This window comes from Urocitellus parryii, chromosome 15 (genome assembly GCF_045843805.1).
Source record: "Urocitellus parryii isolate mUroPar1 chromosome 15, mUroPar1.hap1, whole genome shotgun sequence".
NCBI classification, from domain to species: domain Eukaryota; kingdom Metazoa; phylum Chordata; class Mammalia; order Rodentia; family Sciuridae; genus Urocitellus; species Urocitellus parryii.
This window is the reverse complement of record NC_135545.1, coordinates 12,919,884-12,940,211: the sequence shown is the minus strand read 5'-3', so window position 1 is coordinate 12,940,211 and position 20,328 is coordinate 12,919,884. Positions and strand designations below refer to the sequence as shown.

Sequence of the window (20,328 nt, the reverse complement as noted above, 5' to 3'; positions counted from 1 at the left end):
CTGGTGCCAAAACTCTAATCAGTGCACTAGACTGCCTTTTTCAACTGAATTTTTTTTTTCTCCCAGTACTGGGAATTGAACACAGGGACGCTCTACCACTGAGCTCTACCCCCAGCCCTTTTTATTTTGTATTTTAAGACAGGATCTTGCTAAATTGCTGAGGCTAGCCTTAAAATTGTGATCCTCCTGCTCCAGATTCCCAAATTGCTGGGATTACAGTGTGTGTAACCTCACCTGGCCTTTACTTGTGTGTGTGTGTGTGTGTGTGTGTGTGTGTGTGTGAGAGAGAGAGAGAGAGAGAGAGAGAGAGAGAGAGAGAGAGAGAGAGGGAGAGGGAGAGAAAGAGAGAGAGAAGTGATCCTCCCACCTCAGCCTCCCAATTAGCTGGGACTAAAGGCATGAACCACCACGCCTGGCTTTATTCTTTTTAAAGAATGTTAGTTGCAACCCACTAAATTATTTTGTGCAGGTTTGAACAACCCTGTAGCATGACCCAGAGTCAAGGCAATCTCCTCTCTTAGCTGCTATTTCCTCATCTATGGAATGGAAATAAATTACTCATCAACTCAGTACAGGAGTTCACTGTGTAGGGGACCTTGTACATTAAAGGTTCTCAATAAATATTACCATCATTTACATTCCTCTATTTCTCTTGGCTTGCAGGCCTTGGTCTTTGTCATTCTTTCCCTGTCTCTCTGTCCTCTTCATTTCTGATTCATCTTTCCCTTTCTTCATTCTTCTGATCTAAGTCATATCCAGATCCCCAAAAGTCACACCTACCCCCAAAGCTCGCCAGTCGACTGATGCGGGAGACAGGTACCTTGCGTTCTTGAGAGCGATTGCTCAGCTGGGAAATGGAGAAAAGGTCTGAGGGTGAGAAGGTGGCCGCAGAGCTGGGGGAGTCCACCCAACCTGCCACCAACCATGTCCTCAAGATCAGGGAGCCAGCAGCCTTCATGGGTGTTACAGGATGAGGGGCAATGGTACCTGGGGCCGGGGTGTCTTTCTGAGACGGGCCTCCCGTGCTCTGCGAATATCCTCCTCGCGCAGGCCTCTTCCAGGCCCATCCTGATGAAACTTTTGGGCCCAAGAACCCCTACATGGTCCCTGCAAGAGATGTGGACTTTGGTAAGAAGTGGAGGACATAGGGTCTGCCTGGACCTTTGGGTCCCTTCCCTGTTTTGTTTTTACTTTTTTGGAGTGCTGGGGATCGAACCTAGGGCTTCATGCATGCTAGGCAAGCACTCTACCACTGAGCCACCCTCAGTCCTCCTCCCTGTTCTTTTACCTCTTGAACCCTCCTCAGGCCCCCTCCCCTTGGGGACCATCTCTCCAGTCTCTTACCCACCAGTGGGGCCTAGGCACCCGGCCCCAACAAGGCAGACCAACAGTCCGGCCCAGTTGTCCACAGGTCCCATGCAGTACACCAACCACCTCTAGCCACATTGCCTAAGAGACAAGAGGAGGGATTATTATTATTATTATTATTATTGGTACCAGGGATTGAATCCAGGAGCACTTAACCACTGAGCCACACCCCCAGCCCTTTTTTGTATTTTATTTAGAGACAGGGTCTCACTGAATTGCTTAGGGCCTCGGTAAGTTGCTGAGGCTGGCTTTGAACTCAGATCAAGAGGATGGATTATATATAAGAGTTCTTGGACTGGCCTCTTGGCTTTGCCCTTCTTTGCAGGGCCCCCCACATTCCCGTGTCCACCTTCTCTAAGACTGCCATCTACCAAAGACCTCCTCCTTTGCTAATAGATGCCCACAGTTTCTCCTGGTTACCCCCGCTGGTTGGCAGGAACCCAAAGTTCTCCCCTGGTGCCTTCCCACCCCCGCTGTTGCTAGGGTCCTCCCCCGTTGCTAGACACCCACAGATCCTCCAGGGCTACCTCTCTACCTTTCTGAGCCCCTCGTTGCTAGGCACCACCTTACCCTCTGTTGCTAGGCACCCACAATTCCTCCCGAGTCCCCCCACCGCGTTACTGGGCACCTCCCCCAGTTGCTAAGCACCAACGGTTCAGTTCCAGGCCCGAGACGCATGGGGCCTGCTCTGCTTCCGGGAACATCTGCACGCCCGCCCCCTCCGGTCAGTTAGCCAATGGCGAAACAGTGAATTGCTGACAGGCACGAAGCGCATCCCTCGGTGCGCAGGAGGCGGGGCTAGGGGCGGGACCCAGGCGCTGGGCTAACGGGGATTGCAGGGCGCTGTTGGGCGCTCACCAGCCCTTTTACCTTTCCACCCACTTAAAAGTGCCTTATAAGCGGCGGACCTTTCAGTTCCCTATACTGTCTTTCTTGGAAACATCACTTTTCCTTACAGACGTCACGCCTCTTTGCTGGAACATCTTGCCAACCTCCCTTCTTATTTTTCCTCCTGGCAGGCTCAACGTCTCTCCTTTGAAAGGCATTTCTACCAAGCAAACATTTTCCTGTACATAGAGCCCCTCCACTTTGCACAAACACCCACATCCTGGCACCCATCCTCCTTCCGTGAGCTTATAAATCCTCTGCCTTGCTCGCCAAATGTCTCCGACTCACAACCTCAATTCTGCCGTGTACATAAACCCCCTCACTTGCACACTGAGCCTCTGTTCCCTCACACACCCTGCTCTCTCTGCTCCCCACCCACCCGCGGGATGGCTCGAGTGGGAGTCCTCTGTTTCCTGTAGGCCTGACATTTCCCAGAACACACTCAGCCAAGATTCCCAGTGCTGAGTCAGGAAACTTGGCGTCCCAGAAAATCAGCTCCCAGTCCATCTGCGTGTGTGTGTGTGTGTGTGTGTGTGTGTGTGTGCGCGAGCGCGTGTGCTGGGGGCTGACTCACCCCTCTTCTCACTGTCTGGAATAGAAACAGCTGGCGGGGGCATCTCCCACTGGGAGAAGGGGGAATGCCGATGTGTCTCCCACAGCAATCGGCTCTCCCATCCAACCGTCTTTGTCGGGAATCAGGCCTCCCTGTCTCTATCCCCTCTGCTGTGTGACCTCAGAAGAACCCTGCTCCCGCTCTGGACCTCAATTCCCCAACGTGTATCATGTACCAGGTGGGATGCTGCCTCTGACTTTTCATTGGTCTGTAAAGAGATGACTCATTCTAGAGCCTTGGGTCTATGCCCATTGTTCCTCCCCAGGGTGACTCAATTTCAAGATTGAAACTACCTCCTGTCCCCCTCTAATAGTGAGGATCTGACTCAGGAACTGGGGGCAGTTCACCTTTGGGGGCAAACTACGTAAAAAACACCAATGACAACTAACCCGACAGGGCTGTGGCTGACAGTGCCAAGTCTGACACCACATACTTCACGTACATGAGGTCATACCAAATAGCTCTGGGGCTAAAAAAGACTAGAAACTGGCAGAACTCTGAGCCTCAGCTTCCTCATTTGTCAACTGGGCATCCCTTCCTGCTTAGTTTTAGCGACAGAGAAAAGCAGTGAAAGAGTGTCAGGGCCTGGTACAGAACAAGTGCTTTTTATGCGTGAGATTTCTTACGGAAAATTCAATGGAGCGTTTAAGTCACGGAGGCGGGTCTCGAACCCACGTCTGTGAAATCCCCAAGTTTTTGAAAAGTCCGTCCTGCTTGTGCATGAAGAATGCACGTGCGATCGGATTCGTCCACGGGTCACCTGGTATAGGGAGACTGGGTTGGTCACGGGGGCTGAGGTGGGGACCCACAGGAGTACAACCAGACAGTAGCGGTGCAGACCTGACTTAGTCTCGCGTCCAGCACTTGGAGACAACCTTCTCTGATGTAGATGGGCGGGGCCACAAAAGACCTCTCCCATTTACGTCACGTCCTGTGGGCGGGCCTTAGGGGCTTTTCCCTGGAGGTGGAGTATCGGTTAACCCCTGCGTGGCGGGGCACGCCGGAGCTCTGTGGGCCGGAACCGCGAGTCGGGGCTCCCCAGCCACACCCCTCGTAGGATTTAAAGGGGAAGGAGGTGCCCGGCCGGCCGGAGCCCCAATCCAGGGAGCGGGCATGAGGCGCTGCCCGTGTAGGGGAAGCCTGAACGAGGCGGAGGCCGGGGCGCTGCCCGCGGCGGCCCGCATGGGGTTGGAGGCGCCGCGAGGGGGGCGGCGGCGGCAGCCGGGACAACAGCGACCGGGGCCGGGTGCTGGAGGCCCGGCGGGACGGCCGGAGGGGGGCGGACCCGGGGCCTGGACTGAGGGGTCCAGCCTACACCCCGAGCCCGACAGAATGGGCCTTGTGCCTGAACTAGGGACAGATGGCCCGCAGACAAAATCCTGGACAGACGGACAGGCTGAGCCTGAAACAGCTGGCCTAGGAGCAGAGACCGAAAGGCCCAGCCAAAACACGGAGCCAGACCGGTCGGGCTGCCGGACACATCCAGAAAGGAGGAGCCATTGGTCAAGGCTGGAGACCGCCGGTCCCTGGAGGGAGACAGATGGCTTTTGGACTGATCCTCACAGATCCGACCTCCAGTCTCAGCCAGAGAGGGCCAGCCTCTGGACACAGCCAAAGGATGATAAGCCCTGGACAGAGCTAGAAATACTTGGATGGCAGACCCAGCCAGAGAGGGTCAAGCCCTGGGCTGATAACCTCTGGACCCATAAGAGCAGGTCCAACCTCCGGACTCACTCAGAGGGAACCTGTCCCTCAATAGAACCAAGTGCTGATGGCTCTTGGAAAGAATTGTACACTGATGTACAATTCAGAGCACCAGAGGATACCGAAGGCTCCTGGACAGAGCCACAGACTACTGAATCAGCCTGGACACAGCCTTGCACAGATGGTCTCCAAACAGTACCTGGAGCAGAATGTCTTTTGGGGGAATCCAACCAACATGACTCATTAGAGGAACCAGAACCTGGGGAGTTGGTGACTCACCTGTACCCTCACTTGGAGTGTAGCTCCCTGTGCCCTGTGCCCCGCCTCATCATCACCCCTGAAACCCCTGAACCTGAAGCTCAGCCTATGGGACCCTCCTCCCGAATTGAGGGGGGCAGTGGTGGCTTCTCCTCTGCCTCTTCTTTCGACGAATCTGAGGATGACTTGGTGGCTGGGGGCGCAGGTACCAGCGATCCTGAGGATAGGTCTGGGGTGAGTGGGATCCATTCTGCTCCTGAGCCACATCCCTCAGTCTTTGCTTGGGACATTCTCTACCTGTCAGCAACTTCATCTCCAGGCACCTCTTCTATCCACTGATCTTCCTCTGATGCCAAGTTACTAACCCACTCTGGGCATCCCCACTCCGTATTTTTTCCTTTCCCCTTCCTCCTTTGTCTCTAGATCTGGGGTCAACAATGACTGACTTCATGGGGCTCAGCAACTCCTGAAATTGTATGGTTATATGTGCACACATAATTTTGCAGCAAGGTTCTATGATTTCTGTTGAATCCTCCAGGGGAATCTGTGACCTCCCAAATCTGAAGAACACTGGAAGAGAGAGAGTGCACTTTCTTCCCCAAATGTTTTAGTCTGGGTTCTGTGACTCCCTTAAGGGGTCATGAACCTCCCCTACCCTGGGGACTGCACTGAGCTTTCCAGCTTTCATCAGATTCTCCAAGGGCTGTTCCAACCCCAAATGCTCAGGAATCCTTATCCCAGCCGGGGACCCACCTGGTCTCCTGTTGCCCTGCAACTCCCCAAGAAGCTCCTGCAGACTCTTATTTACATTCTCCACCCTCACCCCCAGCTTGGGTGGGGTTCTCCTCTGGTGAATCAGAAGGGCTGGCTGGGCAGGTTCAGGGAGGGAGGGTCAGAGGAGGCACAGATGTGAAGCTGGAGCCTCACCTGGGGCTGGGAATGCAGTCCATAGTCTACCCGCTGGTTCGTCAGCTTCCCTGCTGGGTCCTCCCATTGAGCTGGGGCCACTGACTGGAGTCTGCCCTGAGCCTCCCTCACCCCACATGCCTCTCCTAGGGACGTGTTCACACACGTGTGTGTCCACAGCTGTAAGAAAACAGACCTGCCTGGACGTGCTGGTGCTTATGCTGAAGGGCTGAGCCCCCTGCCGGGCTTTCTGCCATTGCTCTTGTCTACTTGCCCTCTCATCTCCTTGGCATTCAGCACAGCTGAGCTGGAAGTGGGTGGCTGATAATAATAATATCAACAAAAATGACAGTAGCTAGCTGTCACTCATGCCCAACCCCCTGCTAGGCTCTTTGGTCCTGTTAAATCATTTACTCCTCACAGCAACCTTCTGTGTCACTGATACTATTGTCCCCCAGATGAGGAAACTGAGGCACAGAGAGGGAAAGTCATTTGTCCAAGGAGATCACATACTGTATAGATTCAAGTCCTTTCTGTATACCAGCCACTATTATTATTATTATTATTTAAGAGAGAATTTTTAATATTTATTTTTTAGTTTTCGGCAGACACAACATCTTTGTATGTGGTGCTGAGGATCGAACTCAGGCCGCATGCAGGCCAAGCGAGCACACTACCACTTGAGCCACATCCCCAGCCCCTATTATTTTTATTTATTTATTTATTTATTTTTTTAAATTTGGTACCAGGGATTGAGCCACTGAGCCACATTCCCCAGCCCCCCTTTTCAATTTTTTTTAATAGTTTAAACCAATACACATTCAGAAATGTGTATTTTTTTTTAAAGAGAGAGTGAGAGAGGTACCAAATTTAAAATAAATAAATAAATAAATAAATAAAAATAATAGGGGCTGGGGATGTGGCTCAAGCGGTAGCACGCTCGCCTGGCATGCGTGCGGCCCGGGTTCGATCCTCAGCACCACATACCAACAAAGATGTTGTGTCCGCCGAGAACTAAAAAATAAATATTAAAAATTTTCTCTCTCTCTCTCTCTCTCCTCTCTCACTCTCTCTTTAAAAAAAAAAAAATTATTTTTTAGTTCTTGGCAGACACAACATCTTTGTTGGTATGTGGTGCTGAGGATCGAACCCGGGCCGCACGCATGCCAGGCGAGTGCCACTTGAGCCACATCCCCAGCCCGTCAATTTTTTAAAAATATTTTGAAACAGGTTCTCACTAAGTTGATTAGGGCTTTGCTAAATTTCGAGGTTGGCCTCAGACTTGGGATCCTGCCTTAGCCTCCAGAGTAGGTGGGATTACAGGTGTGCACCACCATACCCAGCTCTACCAGGCACTATTCTAAGTGCTTTATTTGTGTTGCCTCTTTGAATCCTCACAACAGCACTAGAAGATTGGGATTGTTATTGTCTCCCTTTTGCAGATGAAGAAACTGACACACAGAGAGGTGACATCACTCGCCTAGGGTTTGCTAAGTCAAATCAAAGCTAGTGTCTAACTCGGTTCTAGCTGAATTTCCAACCTGTCATTGTAACCCCTGTGGTGTGTGGATCTGTCCCTAACATGCCTTCTTTCTAGACCTCCCTATGTCCAGTTTTCCTTATCTTTCCAGAAGCTGCCTCTGGGGCCCATCTCTGACCAGATGCTTTCCCTGTTTGTGTTTGCTGGGGCTCCCTGGGGCTCCCCAGAACCTTCAGTAGCTCAGTCGTGCATTCAGAGCCTCCTGTCTCAGACTTGTTCCCCTGTTTGCATCCCTTTCCCCTCCTGACCCTTCTGCTGTAACTAAGCCTAAGCACACAGTGTCCCCTGAGCACCCTGCTGCTTTCCTGCCTCTACACATTGCTCAAGCTGTTCCCACTGCCCAGAATGCCCTTGCTTCCTTCTCGCTCAATTTTGAAGTCCTGTCAGACCTTAAAGGCATCCTTCCTTCCTTCCCATAATCCTGTTTTCCTAATCTGATGGCAGTTCTTCCCTGATATCCTGCTATATATCTAGTCCTCTGTTGCCTGTGCAGGGGACACAGCAGTGGCCAAGATACTTCTTTCATGGGGCTCCCATGGCCAGGCCAGTGGAGGAAACAGACTGATCTCTGGATGATAGAGTGATCAGGCCTGGGATGGCGGAAGCCCAGGGGAGTGTGGGTACCCAGAGAGCATGTCTGGCCAGACCTGAAGCATCAGAGGGCTTCCTGGAGCAGGGTATGTGAGCTGAGGTGTCATGAAACCTCTGAGAAAGCCCAGATTAGCCCTTGGACCTAAGAGAAAAAGAAAGAGGGCTGGCTGGGTATGTGACTTCTGGTAGAGCACTGGTTCCATCTCCTGCACTGCAAAAAAAAAAAAAAAAGAGTGTGTGTGTGTGTGTGTGTGTGTGTGTGTAGAAGAAAGAAGAAAAGAGAGAAGATGCTTAATCTATTTGTAATAAAACAAAACACAAAAGCAGTCTCAACTAACCTCCAAGTGATACTTGTTTTTGGAGTGCCTGCTGTGTGCCATGCCATGTGCTGGGGACAGTCATGGCCATGGCGCCTTGCTCCCTGCCCTCATGAGCTTGTCCAGCAGGAGTGCAGTGAATAAGCTAGAGGAGTGAGGTCAGACCAGAGCCAGATCGCCAGCACTGTGCTGGGTGATGTTAGGTAATTGGTTTCACCTCTCTGAGCGTCTGTTTCCTCCTCTGTGACACAGACAATGATCTTCCTGGGGTTGTGTTTTTAGGATTAAATAGGGTATGGCACACTGAGTCTTTGTTATTGTGCCTGGAATGTTCCAGGTGCTTAGTAAACAGGAACTTTGATTAATCACCTCCTCCACAGCAGAGGGAATAGGCCTTCCTGGATCCCAAGGTCCAACACCCTGACTTGCTGTTTGCCCTCCTGCTGTCAGATGTCTGCTAGGTAGCTGGGCTCCGAGGGGTGGGGCGAACTTGCCCTTGATTCTGAGATGGGAGGGGAATGAGCCACATAGCTGCCTTCTCTGGAGGCAACCCATTCTCCTAGTACTTGCTAAGGACTGATATGTACCTGGGGTAGAGAGTGTTTGTGGGATGTGTGTGTGTGTGTGTGTGAGAGAGAGAGAGAGAGAGAGAGAGAGAGAGAGAGAGAGAGAGAGAGAGAGAGAGTGTGAGTGAGTTTGGTTAAGGCAGTGTGATACAACTAAATCCTGTTTTCTGTTTGCTTCTTTTTTGAAGTGCTGGGGATCAAACCCAGGGCCCTGTGCATATGTCACACTGCCTGTACCACTGAACTAAACCACTAGCCCTTCTCTGGTTTTCTATTGCTTCCTCTCTCTCTCACACACACTTGGTCTTTCTTTCTCTGCCATCTTTTTCTTTCTCTGGCATTTGTATCTGTGTTTCTCTTTTTGCCTTTCCATATTTCTTTCTCTTTTTGCCATGCTGTACCTGTCTCTGAGTTAGTCAGGTAAATCAGGATGCTGCAGTAACAAATAGTTCCCAATCTTAGTAACTTAGAAAAAGAAGAGTTTTCTTGCCCATACTATGCAATGCCACAGGTTAATGGTGGGTGAGGGGCTCTGACCTATGCTGTCTTCACTTAGGGGTCCAGGTTGAGGGAACTTTTCCTTTCCACTCTTTGCCCCTCTTCCCTTCAACAGGAGACTGAACACAGTCAGTCGTGAACTGCATCTGAAGTTTTCAATCCCAAATGATAATTCTGCTCACCATTTATTGGCCAAAGCAAGTCAATAACCTCAATTCAAGAGGGCAGGGACATCTCTGGAAGGGGAAGTACTGGAGCTACTGGTGAACAGCTCCCATGACTGCAGTCTCTGTTTCTGTCATCACTTTGTCATCTGTCACTGTTTCTTGGTCTCTGTGGTCATCCGAATCTGTTCACTCCACCTCTATCATTTGACCTGATTTAGGGGGCAGAGATGGGGCTTCCGTGTTTTGGGGCAGGGAAGAGATTTGGCAGTTGTTAGAGTGACAAAACCCAGCCTGTCCTTACTCATAAGACAAGGACAAAGAAAGTGGTGACAGAGAGACAAGGGGTTTCCCCTACTTTTGTTGAGGCCTCTGGAGATCTCATGCTTGCTGAATTGAGTGGGGTTCACCCAGCAAGCTTGGGAACAGTGAGTCCAGAAAGCCGCCGGGCCCTGGCAAGACCCCAGGTCCACCTTGGCTGCTCATCTCTTGCAGCCCGTCCTCTGCTTAGCTTTGCCCTGACCCCACCCTTGCTCTGCTCCACACAGAGCAAACCATGGAAGAAGCTGAAGACGGTTCTGAAGTACTCACCCTTCGTGGTCTCCTTCCGTAAACACTACCCTTGGGTCCAGCTTTCCGGACATGCTGGTGAGAGTGGGTTGGTGGGCTGGCAGGGCTGGGTAGAGGTGCATGGTAGTTTTATAGGTAGTTTTTCTACCTATAAAATGAGCTTGGTGATAGTCTGCATCTCATGGGGTTGTTACCAAAAGCACTTGGGCCTGGGACTGGGCATTTGTATGTCAGGGCGAAGTGATTCCCTATTATTCTGGTGGGTGGTGGAACCTCAATTCTGGGATAGGTGGGCCTGATTTAAATCTTAGTTATGTTCTTTATTCATAGTTGACCCTGGGCATGTTACTTTCTTTTATTGGGCCTCAATTTCCCTATTGGTTAATATGGAGGCTCCCTTGAAAGGTGAACTGAAGAGTTAAAACCCAAACATGCTAGGTGCAGTGGCGCATGCATGTAATCCCAGCAACTTGGAGGCTGAGGCAGGAGAATCACAAGTTTGAGTCCAGCCTCAGCAACTTAGCAAGGCTCTAAGCAACTTAATTAGACCCCATCTCAAAATAAAAAATAGAAGGGGCTAGGAATATAGCTCAGTGATTAAGTGACCCCGGGTTCACTGCCTAGTACCAAAAACAAAAATAAAATATATAGAGAGATGGGGATACAGACTCCTCACAAACGCAAATTATCATTCCTGGCCCTGTCCCCATGGTCAGAGTATGGTGGGCTCTCAGTAAACAGCAACCGCATGTTTTTCTCCCAGGACCTAGCAAATTCTTGCAGCACATAGAAACTCAGTGCCTAGCACACAGCACTTTTAATAAAGGGCCAGATAGTAAAATATCTTAGGCAGAAGAGAAGATGTTGTCATGGTCCACTTTGGAAAACATAATCTAAACATACTGTCACAATAAAATTTGGAATTTTTTTAAAAAAATTTGGAATTCTAGCCTATACTATCTATGATACAGGAAACACCAGATTTATAAATTAACTTAAACCAATAAAAACATGTGGGAATAAATAAATAAATTAACTTAAGTAGGCCCTGGTTGTTAGCATCTGGGAACTCTAGGCAGAAGCAACTGTAGATCTCTAGAAAGTCATGCTCTCAACTCAGATCTCACAAAATTCCCACAGAAGATCATGAACTCACAACCAAAATTACAAAACAAATGAGGACACACTGCTGTGTATAGGACTCTCTTTAAGCAACAGAGAGCAGAAATAGGTTCTTCCCTGACTACTCCTGGACAAGATTGAAAGAGTCACAGGGAGGAAGAGAGACAGCATTGCAGGAGGGTCACACACACACCCTCTTGTGTGTGACCTGGATCTGATGCATACAGGGAGATGGGAGTGGGGGTGGGCAGGGATTTTCTTTCTGATCCAGTTTCTGACCCTCTCATTGGTCCTGCTGCCCATAGGGAATTTCCAGGCAGGAGAGGATGGTCGGATTCTGAAACGTTTCTGTCAATGTGAGCAGCAGAGCCTGGAACAGCTGATGGGAGACCCCCTGAGGCCTTTTGTGCCAGCTTACTATGGCATGGTGCAGAGGGATGGCCAGGCCTTCAACCAGATGGAAGATCTACTGGCAGACTTTGAGGGCCCCTCCATCATGGACTGCAAAATGGGCAGCAGGTGGGGTTGGGCCTGCCCTGGGGCAGGAGTAGAGAGTATGTGGTGGGAATTTTTGAAAACAGGGCCAAGTCAGATTTCAATACCAGGAGTGTGTGACGGTTCCAGTTGTTCCATCTTGGCATTGCCTTCTGTCTTACTAATATAAACCTTTTTGATGGGTGTGTACTGATATTCATTTTGGTTTTAATTTCTATTTTTCTGACGACCAAAGAAATTGAACATCTTTTTATATGTTGATTGTCTATTGGAAATCTTCTTTTGAAAAGTGCCTGTCAAATAGCAGGTAAGGGTATAACTCAGTGGAAGAGTGCTTGCCTAGCATGCTCAAGGCCCTGGGTTTGATCCGCAGCACTGCAAAAACATAAAAATAAAAAAATTAAATAAACAAAAATAAAGTTGGGAAAGGGAAAACATTTTTTTTTTAAATAAGAAAAAAAAAAAGAAAAGAGAAGTATCAGATCTTTTGCCTATTTCTCTCTCTTCCTTTCTCTTTTGGTACTGGGGATTGAACCCAGGACACTTTGCCACTAAGCCACATCCTGAGCCCTTTTTAGTTTTATTTATTTATTTATTTATTTTTTTGGGGGGTACTGGGGATTGAACTCATGGGCACTCAACCACTGAGCCACATCGCAGCCCTATTTTATATTTGATTCAGAGACAGGGTCTCACTGAGTTGCTTAGAGCTTCACTTTTGCTGAGGTGGCTTTGAACTCATGATCCTCCTGCCTCAGCCTCCTGAGCCACTGGGATTACAGGTGTTCTCCACTATGCACAGCCTTAGTTTTTATTTTTGAGACAGGGTCTCACCAAGTTGCTTAGGGCCTCACTAAGTTTCTGTGGCTGGTCTTGAACTTATGATCCTCCTGCCTCAGTCTCCCAGGTTGCTGGGATTACAGATATACCACAATTCCCACTCATCTTTTTTTATTTTTGATTTATAATTCCTTATATATTCTGGATAGTCTCTTGTAGTATATATACACACAAAAATATATGTGTATATATTCTCCAACTCTCCTGTTTTACTCTCCTGAGCATTCCTAATACAAAACTCTGAAATCTGAAATGCTCTGTAAATCTGCAACTTTATGGATATATATCTATGCAAATATTCCAAAAAAAAAAAAAAAACAACTTTGAAATCTGAAACACTTCTGGTCCTAACCATTTGAATATCAAGGGGTATCAAACTTTTGATAAATAGAAGTACATTTTTTTTTTTTTGGTAGGACTGGGGATTGAACCAGGGATTGTACCACTGAGCTACATCTCCAACCCTTTTTACTTTTTTAAAAATACTTTTTAGTTGTCAATGGACCTTTATTTTATTTATTTACATGCAGTGCTGAGAATCAAACCCAGTGCCTCACACATGCTAGGCAAGAGCTCTACCACTGAGCCACAACCCCAGCCTCTCCACCACCACTTTTTTAAAAAATTATTTTTTGTAATTGTAGATGGACAGAATACCTTTATTTTATTTGTTTATTCTTTATGTTGTGCTGAGGATCGAACCCAATGCCTCATGCATGCTAGGCAAGCACTCTGCCGCTAAGCCACAGCCCCAGCCCCCCAGCCCCTTTTTTACTCTTTATTCTGAGATGAGATCTCACTGACTTTCTGAGGCTGGCCTTGAATTTGTGATCCTCCCACCTCAGCATTCTAACTTGTTGGGATTACAGGTGACTTGAGATCCTCATGAAGATATTCTCCTGTCTTCTGCAAGCTTTATTGTTTTTAACTTTCACATTTAGAGCTGCAATCCATCTAGAGTTAATGTCTGTGTGGTGTGAGGCAGAAGCTGGGGTTCATCATTTTTAGAATGTGGACATTCTGTTGACCCAGCACCGTTAATTACAGGGACTTCCCTTTTCCCACTAAATTGCTGTGGCTTCTTTCATAAACTGGGTGAATATGTGCGTGTGTCTGTTTGTGGACTTGTTCTGTCCTGTCCATTTTTTCGTTCGGTCTTGGGCCACGCTGTCTTAATATCAGGAGTGTGAGCTCCCACTCTGTGCTTCATGATTTCCTTTGCCACATCCTCTCTGTGCTCAGGACCTACCTGGAAGAGGAGTTGGTGAAGGCACGAGAACGGCCCCGGCCCCGAAAGGACATGTATGAGAAGATGGTGGCTGTGGACCCTGGGGCCCCCACCCCTGAGGAGCATGCCCAGGGCGCGGTCACCAAGCCCCGCTACATGCAGTGGAGGGAAACCATGAGCTCAACTTCCACCCTGGGCTTCCGAATCGAAGGCATCAAGGTGAGGGCCAGGAGATGGCTGGCCTGTCACTAGCGGGCCTAGAACAAGATCTGAGGCTGGATTCTTAGGGAACCTGGGTGTCAGGGGACTCAGGAAAGAAGCAGATCTGGAGAGAGAACAGGGAACTTCAGAGGATGGAAAGATCAGCCCTGGACGAGGCCCCACTTCTCCCTGGTCCCTGCATCCACCGGAGCCCGTTTTGTGTATCTGCCTCCTTGAGCGTCTTAGATGCCGTTTTCTCTCCCTTCCCATGGCCATGTTCAAGTCTAGACCCGTTTTCTTCTGCCCTAGCCTTGCTGGGCTCCTGGCCCTGGTCTGGCCAGCCGTGATCTGTTGTCCAACACAATCGCCAGAGGGATCCTTTCTCCTCTGCTATGAAGGTTTTTCCTTTTTCCTCATGCATTCCTATTTTTGCTTTTTTAAATGAATCGTTTGAATAGCTGTTCACATAGTTCAGAAGAGCCTACAGGGAGAACCCTCTCTTACAGCTCTTTGCTGTGCTCCTCCTGTCGGTCCGCTCTCCCACCTGCTTATGCAGAACCACTTTGTCAGTTTCTATAGTTCTTCCTGAAAATTCAAATAAATTGTATATCCAAAATTTTCCTCTGTCCACACACTGATTAGCGCTCTGCTTTTTCCCCTTAACAGTAATGATACCCTGGGAAGTTGGGGCTGGGCTGGGGCTCAGTGGTAGAGCACCTGCCTCACATGTATGAGGCACTGGGTTCGATCCTCAGCACTACATTAAATAGATAGATAGATAGATAGATAGATAGATAGATAGATAGATAGGATATTAAGAAAAAAAAATCCTGGGGAGTTTTCTGTATCATCCCATAGAGAGTCTCCCCTTCCCTGCTCCTTCCCTTTTTATAGCTGGGTAATTCTCTTTGTGCATGTGCCATGGTTTCCATAAGTGGACACCAGATTGTTTCCATGTTTGTCGTTACAATGCCTTGATGAATCACTTTGTACATAAGACATTTTGCAGATATGTAGATTTAACTACAGACTAGGTTTCTGGAAGTAGGACTGTTGGGTCAAAGATTAGACACATTGATAATTTTGCTAGAGATGACAAAACTCCTTTTACTGTTGCTGTGCTTCCTCTGGCCTGAGCTGCCTTTCTAAGTTACAAATATGACCTCACCATCCTTCTGTTCAAAACCATTCCATGGCTTCTGAGTACCTCAGAAGTGCCATGGCCAGAGTGTTCTCTGGGTCTACACTGAATCTCTTAACTCTCTCGTCCTCTTTATCTGTCTTCAGGCCACAGGGAAGTGCTTTCATTTCCTTGAAATGGTCCTGCTTTTTCCTGCCATGGGGACTCTGTACATGCTGTTCCTTCTGCCAGAAATGCTGTTCCCTCTGTTGTTTTGTCTTTCCTTTTTGTTTTGGAACTGGGATTAAACCCAGGGCTTCGCATGTATGAGAAAAGTGCTTTGCCACTGAGCTACATCCCAGCCCTGTTCTCTCTCTTGGTTCCCTGGTTGACTCTCCATCATTTTTCTGTATTCTTTTAATTTTTACTTCCTCAGAGAGGCCCTCACTAATTTCCATCCCACTACATCAGGGTCCCCTTTTTACCTTCTCTTAGCTACCTATACTCCTTCCTTATTCTTTTTCCTTTTTTGCAGTTCTGTAGGTTGGACTGAGGTGTGCTCTACCACTAAACCACATCCCCAGCCCTTTTTATTTATTTTTTAAATTTTGAGACAGGGTCTTGCTAAGTTGCCCAGTCTGGCCTCAAACTTACAATCCTGCCTCATCCTCCCAAGTCACTGGGATTACAGGAATGTGCTGCTGTGCCTGGCTACACTTTCTTTTTTTGGTACCAGGAATTGAACCCAGGGGTGCTTTACCACTAAGCTACATCCCCAGCCATTTTTTAAAAAATTCTTTGAGATAGGGCCTCACTAAGTTGTTGAGGCTGGCCTTGAACTTTTGATCCTCCTGTCTTAGCCTCCTGAGGAGCTGGGTTACAGGTGTGAGCCACTGCACCCAGCTCACCTTGAATATTCTTTCTTTGTTTTGATACCATTGACTGATTCCTTCATCTTTGTCTGCCCTCTCACCTTCATGTAGCAGTGCCCATGTAGCACCTGGCTGTGTGGTAGAATGTGCCTCAGTGTGTCTTCTCTGTGACCCTCTCAAATATGAAAAGTAACAATTGCCTCATTTATTGCAGGCTATGTGCTCACATCCAGTCCCCTCTAATTCTTACATCAGCTTTAGGAAGTAGATTGCAACACAATTCCCATTTTCTAGATGAGGAGTCCAGTGCTGATGCAGGTGAACTAACTTGCTTAAGACCACCCAGCTAGGCAGTGGCAGGTTCATGACCCTGGATCCCTTCCTCTTTGTCAGACTGGCTCAACCAAGAGGTTCAAGGTTAGACTTAGAAAGACAGATTGCTTGGGAGAGTGACCTGGGGCTGGGCTGTATTGGCTGGTTTTTCCCAAACATCAGGCAGGCGTGGAGGCAGGCTGGTAGCCAGGGAGGTGCCTGAGGTCACTTTGTGTCTGGGGTGGGCAGGAAAACAGCTTGACGGTGCCCCTTTACCCCTTGCCCTGCAGAAAGCTGATGGCACCTGCAACACCAACTTCAAGAAGACACAGGCAGTGGAGCAGGTGACAAAGGTGCTGGAGGACTTTGTGGACAGGGACCATGGAATCCTGGTGAGTGGGATGCCCATGTGCCGAAGTATATTGGCTTTGGCTGGGTTTGGTGATCCTGCCCAGCTTTGATCACAGAGTGCGGTGAGCCAGTAGCTTGGCTGAGGCCAGCTTGCCCAGTGGCCTGGCCTCTGTTTTAGCTGTGGACTTGGCATCTGTGGCTGCCTCTCTCCTTGGAAGTAGGGAGCTAAGACAATGAGAAAAGTACAAGGCCTCTTGATGCCTGGTGTCAGATGGCCATGTTGCATTGGCCAAAGCTGGTCATATCATAGAATCAAGCCTCGCTCCAAGGGAAGGAGAAAATATGACTCTACCTCTTGGAATTCATGGGTATTCACGTCACCTGCCTCGCTCTTGTCTGTGCCACCTTAACGCATTCCATCCCCTGCCCCCACCCCATTTCCCCAGGGCACTCTGTATTGCCTGCTGGCTAGAGTGTGTCCATTCCTTTGAGGGTACAGGACGAGGTCAGATTTCAAGATGGCTCACAAAGGGCTCACAGGGTTTCTGTGCTAACCAAGGCACTCTTCCTTTCACACTCAGAAAAAGTACGTGACACGCCTAGAAGAACTTCGAGAAGCTCTGGAGAACTCTCCCTTCTTCAAGACCCATGAGGTGCGAGCCCTGGCTGATGTAGGCTTGGGGGTACTGGGGTCCGGGCATGAAGGACAAAGTTATAAAAGGGAGGTCCCCACATTGGGACCCAGGAAAGGGGATTTCAGGAGGTGGGACAGTGAGGAGCATGGACTTCTCAGGTGGCCTGGAGATGAAGGCTGTCTCTGCTGTGTGACCCTGGCCACTGCTGACACTCTTAGGCTTCAGTTTCCTCCTCTTCAAGATGGGCAGGAACACTAGTACTTTCCTCCCAGGGCTGTGAAGGTGTGAGAATACCATAGGTTTGGGACATAAAAAGGCATGTAATTCCTTGTTCTTACCATCAGTTGATGTCACAGTTTTCTTTTTATATATATATATATTTTTTTTTTTAGGTTGGGATTGTGGCTCAGTGGCAGAGGGCATGCCTTGCATGTGTGAGGCACTGGGTTCAATCCTCAGCACCACATAAAAATAAATAAATAAAATAAAGTTAATGTGTCCATTTACAATAAAAAAATATATATATATTTAGTTGTGGATGGACACAGTACTTCTATTTTTATATATTTATTTATATGCAGTGCTGAGTATCAAACCCAGTGCCTTACACATGCTAGGCAAGTGCTCTACCATGGAGCCCCAGCCCCAGCCGGTGTCACAGTTTTCCACAGTTGTTATTTATGCCTCCTTGTGTGGTAGCTCTTGCCCTCCTCCTGGCTCCCAGCCCCTCTCTCTCGAGATACAGGGATCCTCTGAGGCTGTGCTGGGAAGTCTGTTAAGTGGTGGCATCACCCATGTGCATCCTTTCCTCTCTCCAGCTCTTGGGTCTGCCCCTCCCACCCTGCTCACCTCTCCTAGCATCCCTGACTCTGCTGAGGGAGCACTGATCTGGGAGTCAGGCTGACTCCAGTTCAGATCCCAGCTCCTGAGGCGCCTCTGCCTGGGCAGCCATTCTTGGAGGCCTCAGTGACCCTACCTATGGGATTAGTTACAGCAGCACTGCCACGTAGATGTTGCACACGTTAAATGGGCTAATACACTGGAGCCCCACCCATAGTAAACCATCAGTATGTGCCAGCTGTCATTGTCATGTTTGTTTATCAAATGTCACCCTTGTTCTTGTCACTGCCTTTAGGCTTTACACAGAAGTCACAAAGAGGAGCTGTGGGCACCCCATCTCTTCTGTCCTTGTGTTTGGTTTCCCTTGCCTGGTGATTTAACATTTTAAAAACAGAGTTGCCACACTTTAAGATGTAGGACTTCATGCCAAAATTGGGATTTCCAGTTTTTCTTCATTTTCCTCAGATTGCAGTGTACCCCGTATGTTCATATAGACATATATATGTGAAATATGTATACACAGGTGTGAATGTACAGCAGTCTCTGAGACAAATGCAATTACTCTCATTTTGTTTGAGGAAGCAGCCACAGAGGGTTAAAATATCTGCCCAAGGGGCTGGAATTATGGCTCAGTGGCAGAGCGCTTGCCTTGCATGTATGGGGCACTGGGTTCGCTCCTCAGCACCAGATAAAAATAAATAAAATATTGTGTCCATATATAACTTAAAAAGAAACAAAAGAAAAAAAAACTGCCTAAGGGAGCACAGCCAGTAAGGAGTGGAGCCGGGCTTTGAATTCTGACAGCCTGGCTCCGGGTTTCATACTGTCATCACCCTGTTCTGCTGCTAGCAGGGAACAGACCCTGGGCAGTGCCTGCTCCTTCCAGTTAATTGTCTTCTCTCCCCTGCAGGTAGTGGGCAGCTCCCTCCTCTTTGTGCACGACCACACTGGCCTGGCCAAGGTCTGGATGATAGACTTTGGCAAGACAGTGGCTCTCCCTGACCACCAGACGCTCAGCCACAGGCTGCCCTGGACTGAAGGCAACCGGGAGGACGGCTATCTCTGGGGCCTGGACAACTTGATCCATCTCCTTCAGGAGCTCACCCAGAGTTGACCCACCCAAGGCTGCCAGGTTTACTGGATGGTGCCAGTGTGGCTGGAGAAGCCCCAAGATGCTGAGTGGGCCTGAGGTTGGCGATGGGAGAGGTTATATTGTAGCGCAAGACCAGTGTAGAAGGTCTGAAGGGCCCTGGGAGACCAGGCAGCACCTGGCTTCCCTGCAATGTGAGGAATGTGACCAGTTAGGGTCATGGTGAGTCAACAGAACCAGAACCAGATCCCCTGACTAGCCAAGTTGTCTTCCCAGGGGATGCCAGAGGTCACAGCTATGCCACACTGCCTGAGATCACATCAGTCATCAAAGGGTACAGGCATGACAGTGCACATGGCCATGTGAGTGACCTGTAACTGCCTCCTTGTCAACCTCCTCATGCTCCCAGCTGGCTCCGAGCCCTGGACCTGGTCAGGTTCGTCTTTGGTGCCTTTGAGAGCCAGGAAATCACTTATGAAGTACAGGATTTGCCTGTCCATTTGAGGGAGTGATGGCCCAATATCTATCTGGAAGTCATCCAAGTGCTAAGAGGCCAAAGGTGTGACACCAGGGGACATCTGCTGATGCTGCCCTAGGGCTGATACTGCTGGGTGGGGCAGCTTACCTATCCTGCCTTGCCATGGACACTGTGGGATCCTCCCTATTCCTCAAATCAATTCTGCCAACCTGCTGCAGACCCAAACCACAGCCACATCTAGCCTGTGTGCCAGCACTGTGACCAGCACAACCTTGTTCCTTGGTGCACCAGATCCAGCTTCAGGACTTCCTTCTCCTCCTGCCCGTATCTCTGGGCTTTTCTGTTTCCTTCCCTCTAGTGGACTGCAGCAACAGGAAGTGAGTTTCCTCCTTGGGAATAAGTGCTGCCTTGCTCCACAGGGACTTTACCCAATCCAGCCCCCAACCCAGTGAAGCACCAGGTTGGCCCAGAAGCACAAGGTGGTGCAGCTTCTGGCATGACCTTGGGTTTGTAATTTGGTCAAAACCAAAGACTCCAGAGTCCTGGGGTACTGCAGACAGCTCATGTCCCAGTGCCCCAGCACCTGTGACTTTGGTTTCCTGGCCTATGAGGATGGGCATGTGGAGGACAGGTACCTACCTCTTCCTAAGCTGGAGCCCTAATGTCTTCCATGGCTGAGGTTGGTCCTCCTTTTCTACTGACCATCTTTATACTTATTTATACATGTGGTAGTTGTTAGGAGGCAAAATGGCTTTACCCTG

The 20,328-nt window shown here is 49.1% G+C and overlaps 2 protein-coding genes across 3 annotated transcripts in view; one reads left to right on the top strand and one right to left on the bottom strand.

Annotated features, from left to right (window-relative positions):
• Coq8b (coenzyme Q8B) overlaps positions 1-8,226 on the bottom strand; it is a 21,156-nt gene extending 12,930 nt beyond the window's left edge. The window contains exons 1-4 of the mRNA XM_026411552.2: positions 8,207-8,226; positions 1,345-1,449; positions 988-1,107; positions 781-847 (exon numbers count right to left, since the gene is read on the bottom strand). Of these exons, the coding sequence (XP_026267337.1) occupies positions 781-847; positions 988-1,107; positions 1,345-1,446 (289 nt within the window). The 5' untranslated portion in view covers positions 1,447-1,449; positions 8,207-8,226. The remainder of the gene's footprint in view (positions 1-780; positions 848-987; positions 1,108-1,344; positions 1,450-8,206) is intronic.
• Itpkc (inositol-trisphosphate 3-kinase C) lies at positions 3,871-20,328 on the top strand. Of its 2 annotated transcripts, none has more exons than XM_026411551.2 (7): positions 3,871-5,065; positions 9,962-10,061; positions 11,411-11,624; positions 13,683-13,887; positions 16,464-16,565; positions 17,106-17,177; positions 18,910-20,328. In XM_026411551.2, the coding sequence occupies exons 1-7, from the start codon at positions 3,983-3,985 to the stop codon at positions 19,111-19,113; spliced, it is 1,980 nt and encodes a 659-aa protein (XP_026267336.2). In that variant the 5' UTR covers positions 3,871-3,982; the 3' UTR covers positions 19,114-20,328. The 2 variants fall into 2 exon arrangements, with proteins under 2 accessions (XP_026267336.2, XP_077649359.1); XM_077793233.1 differs by having other exon boundaries at positions 4,925-5,036; positions 18,910-20,326.

What these genes read in the sequence shown, in the direction of transcription:
- Itpkc (XM_026411551.2), top strand. Translation starts at nt 3,983, where the DNA reads ATGAGGCGCTGCCCGTGTAGGGGAAGCCTGAACGAGGCGGAGGCCGGG. An exon ending in ATCCTGAGGATAGGTCTGGG is followed by an intron (nt 5,066 to 9,961) that starts GTGAGTGGGATC and finishes TGCTCCACACAG; the next exon opens with AGCAAACCATGGAAGAAGCT. An exon ending in CCTTCTTCAAGACCCATGAG is followed by an intron (nt 17,178 to 18,909) that starts GTGCGAGCCCTG and finishes TCTCCCCTGCAG; the next exon opens with GTAGTGGGCAGCTCCCTCCT.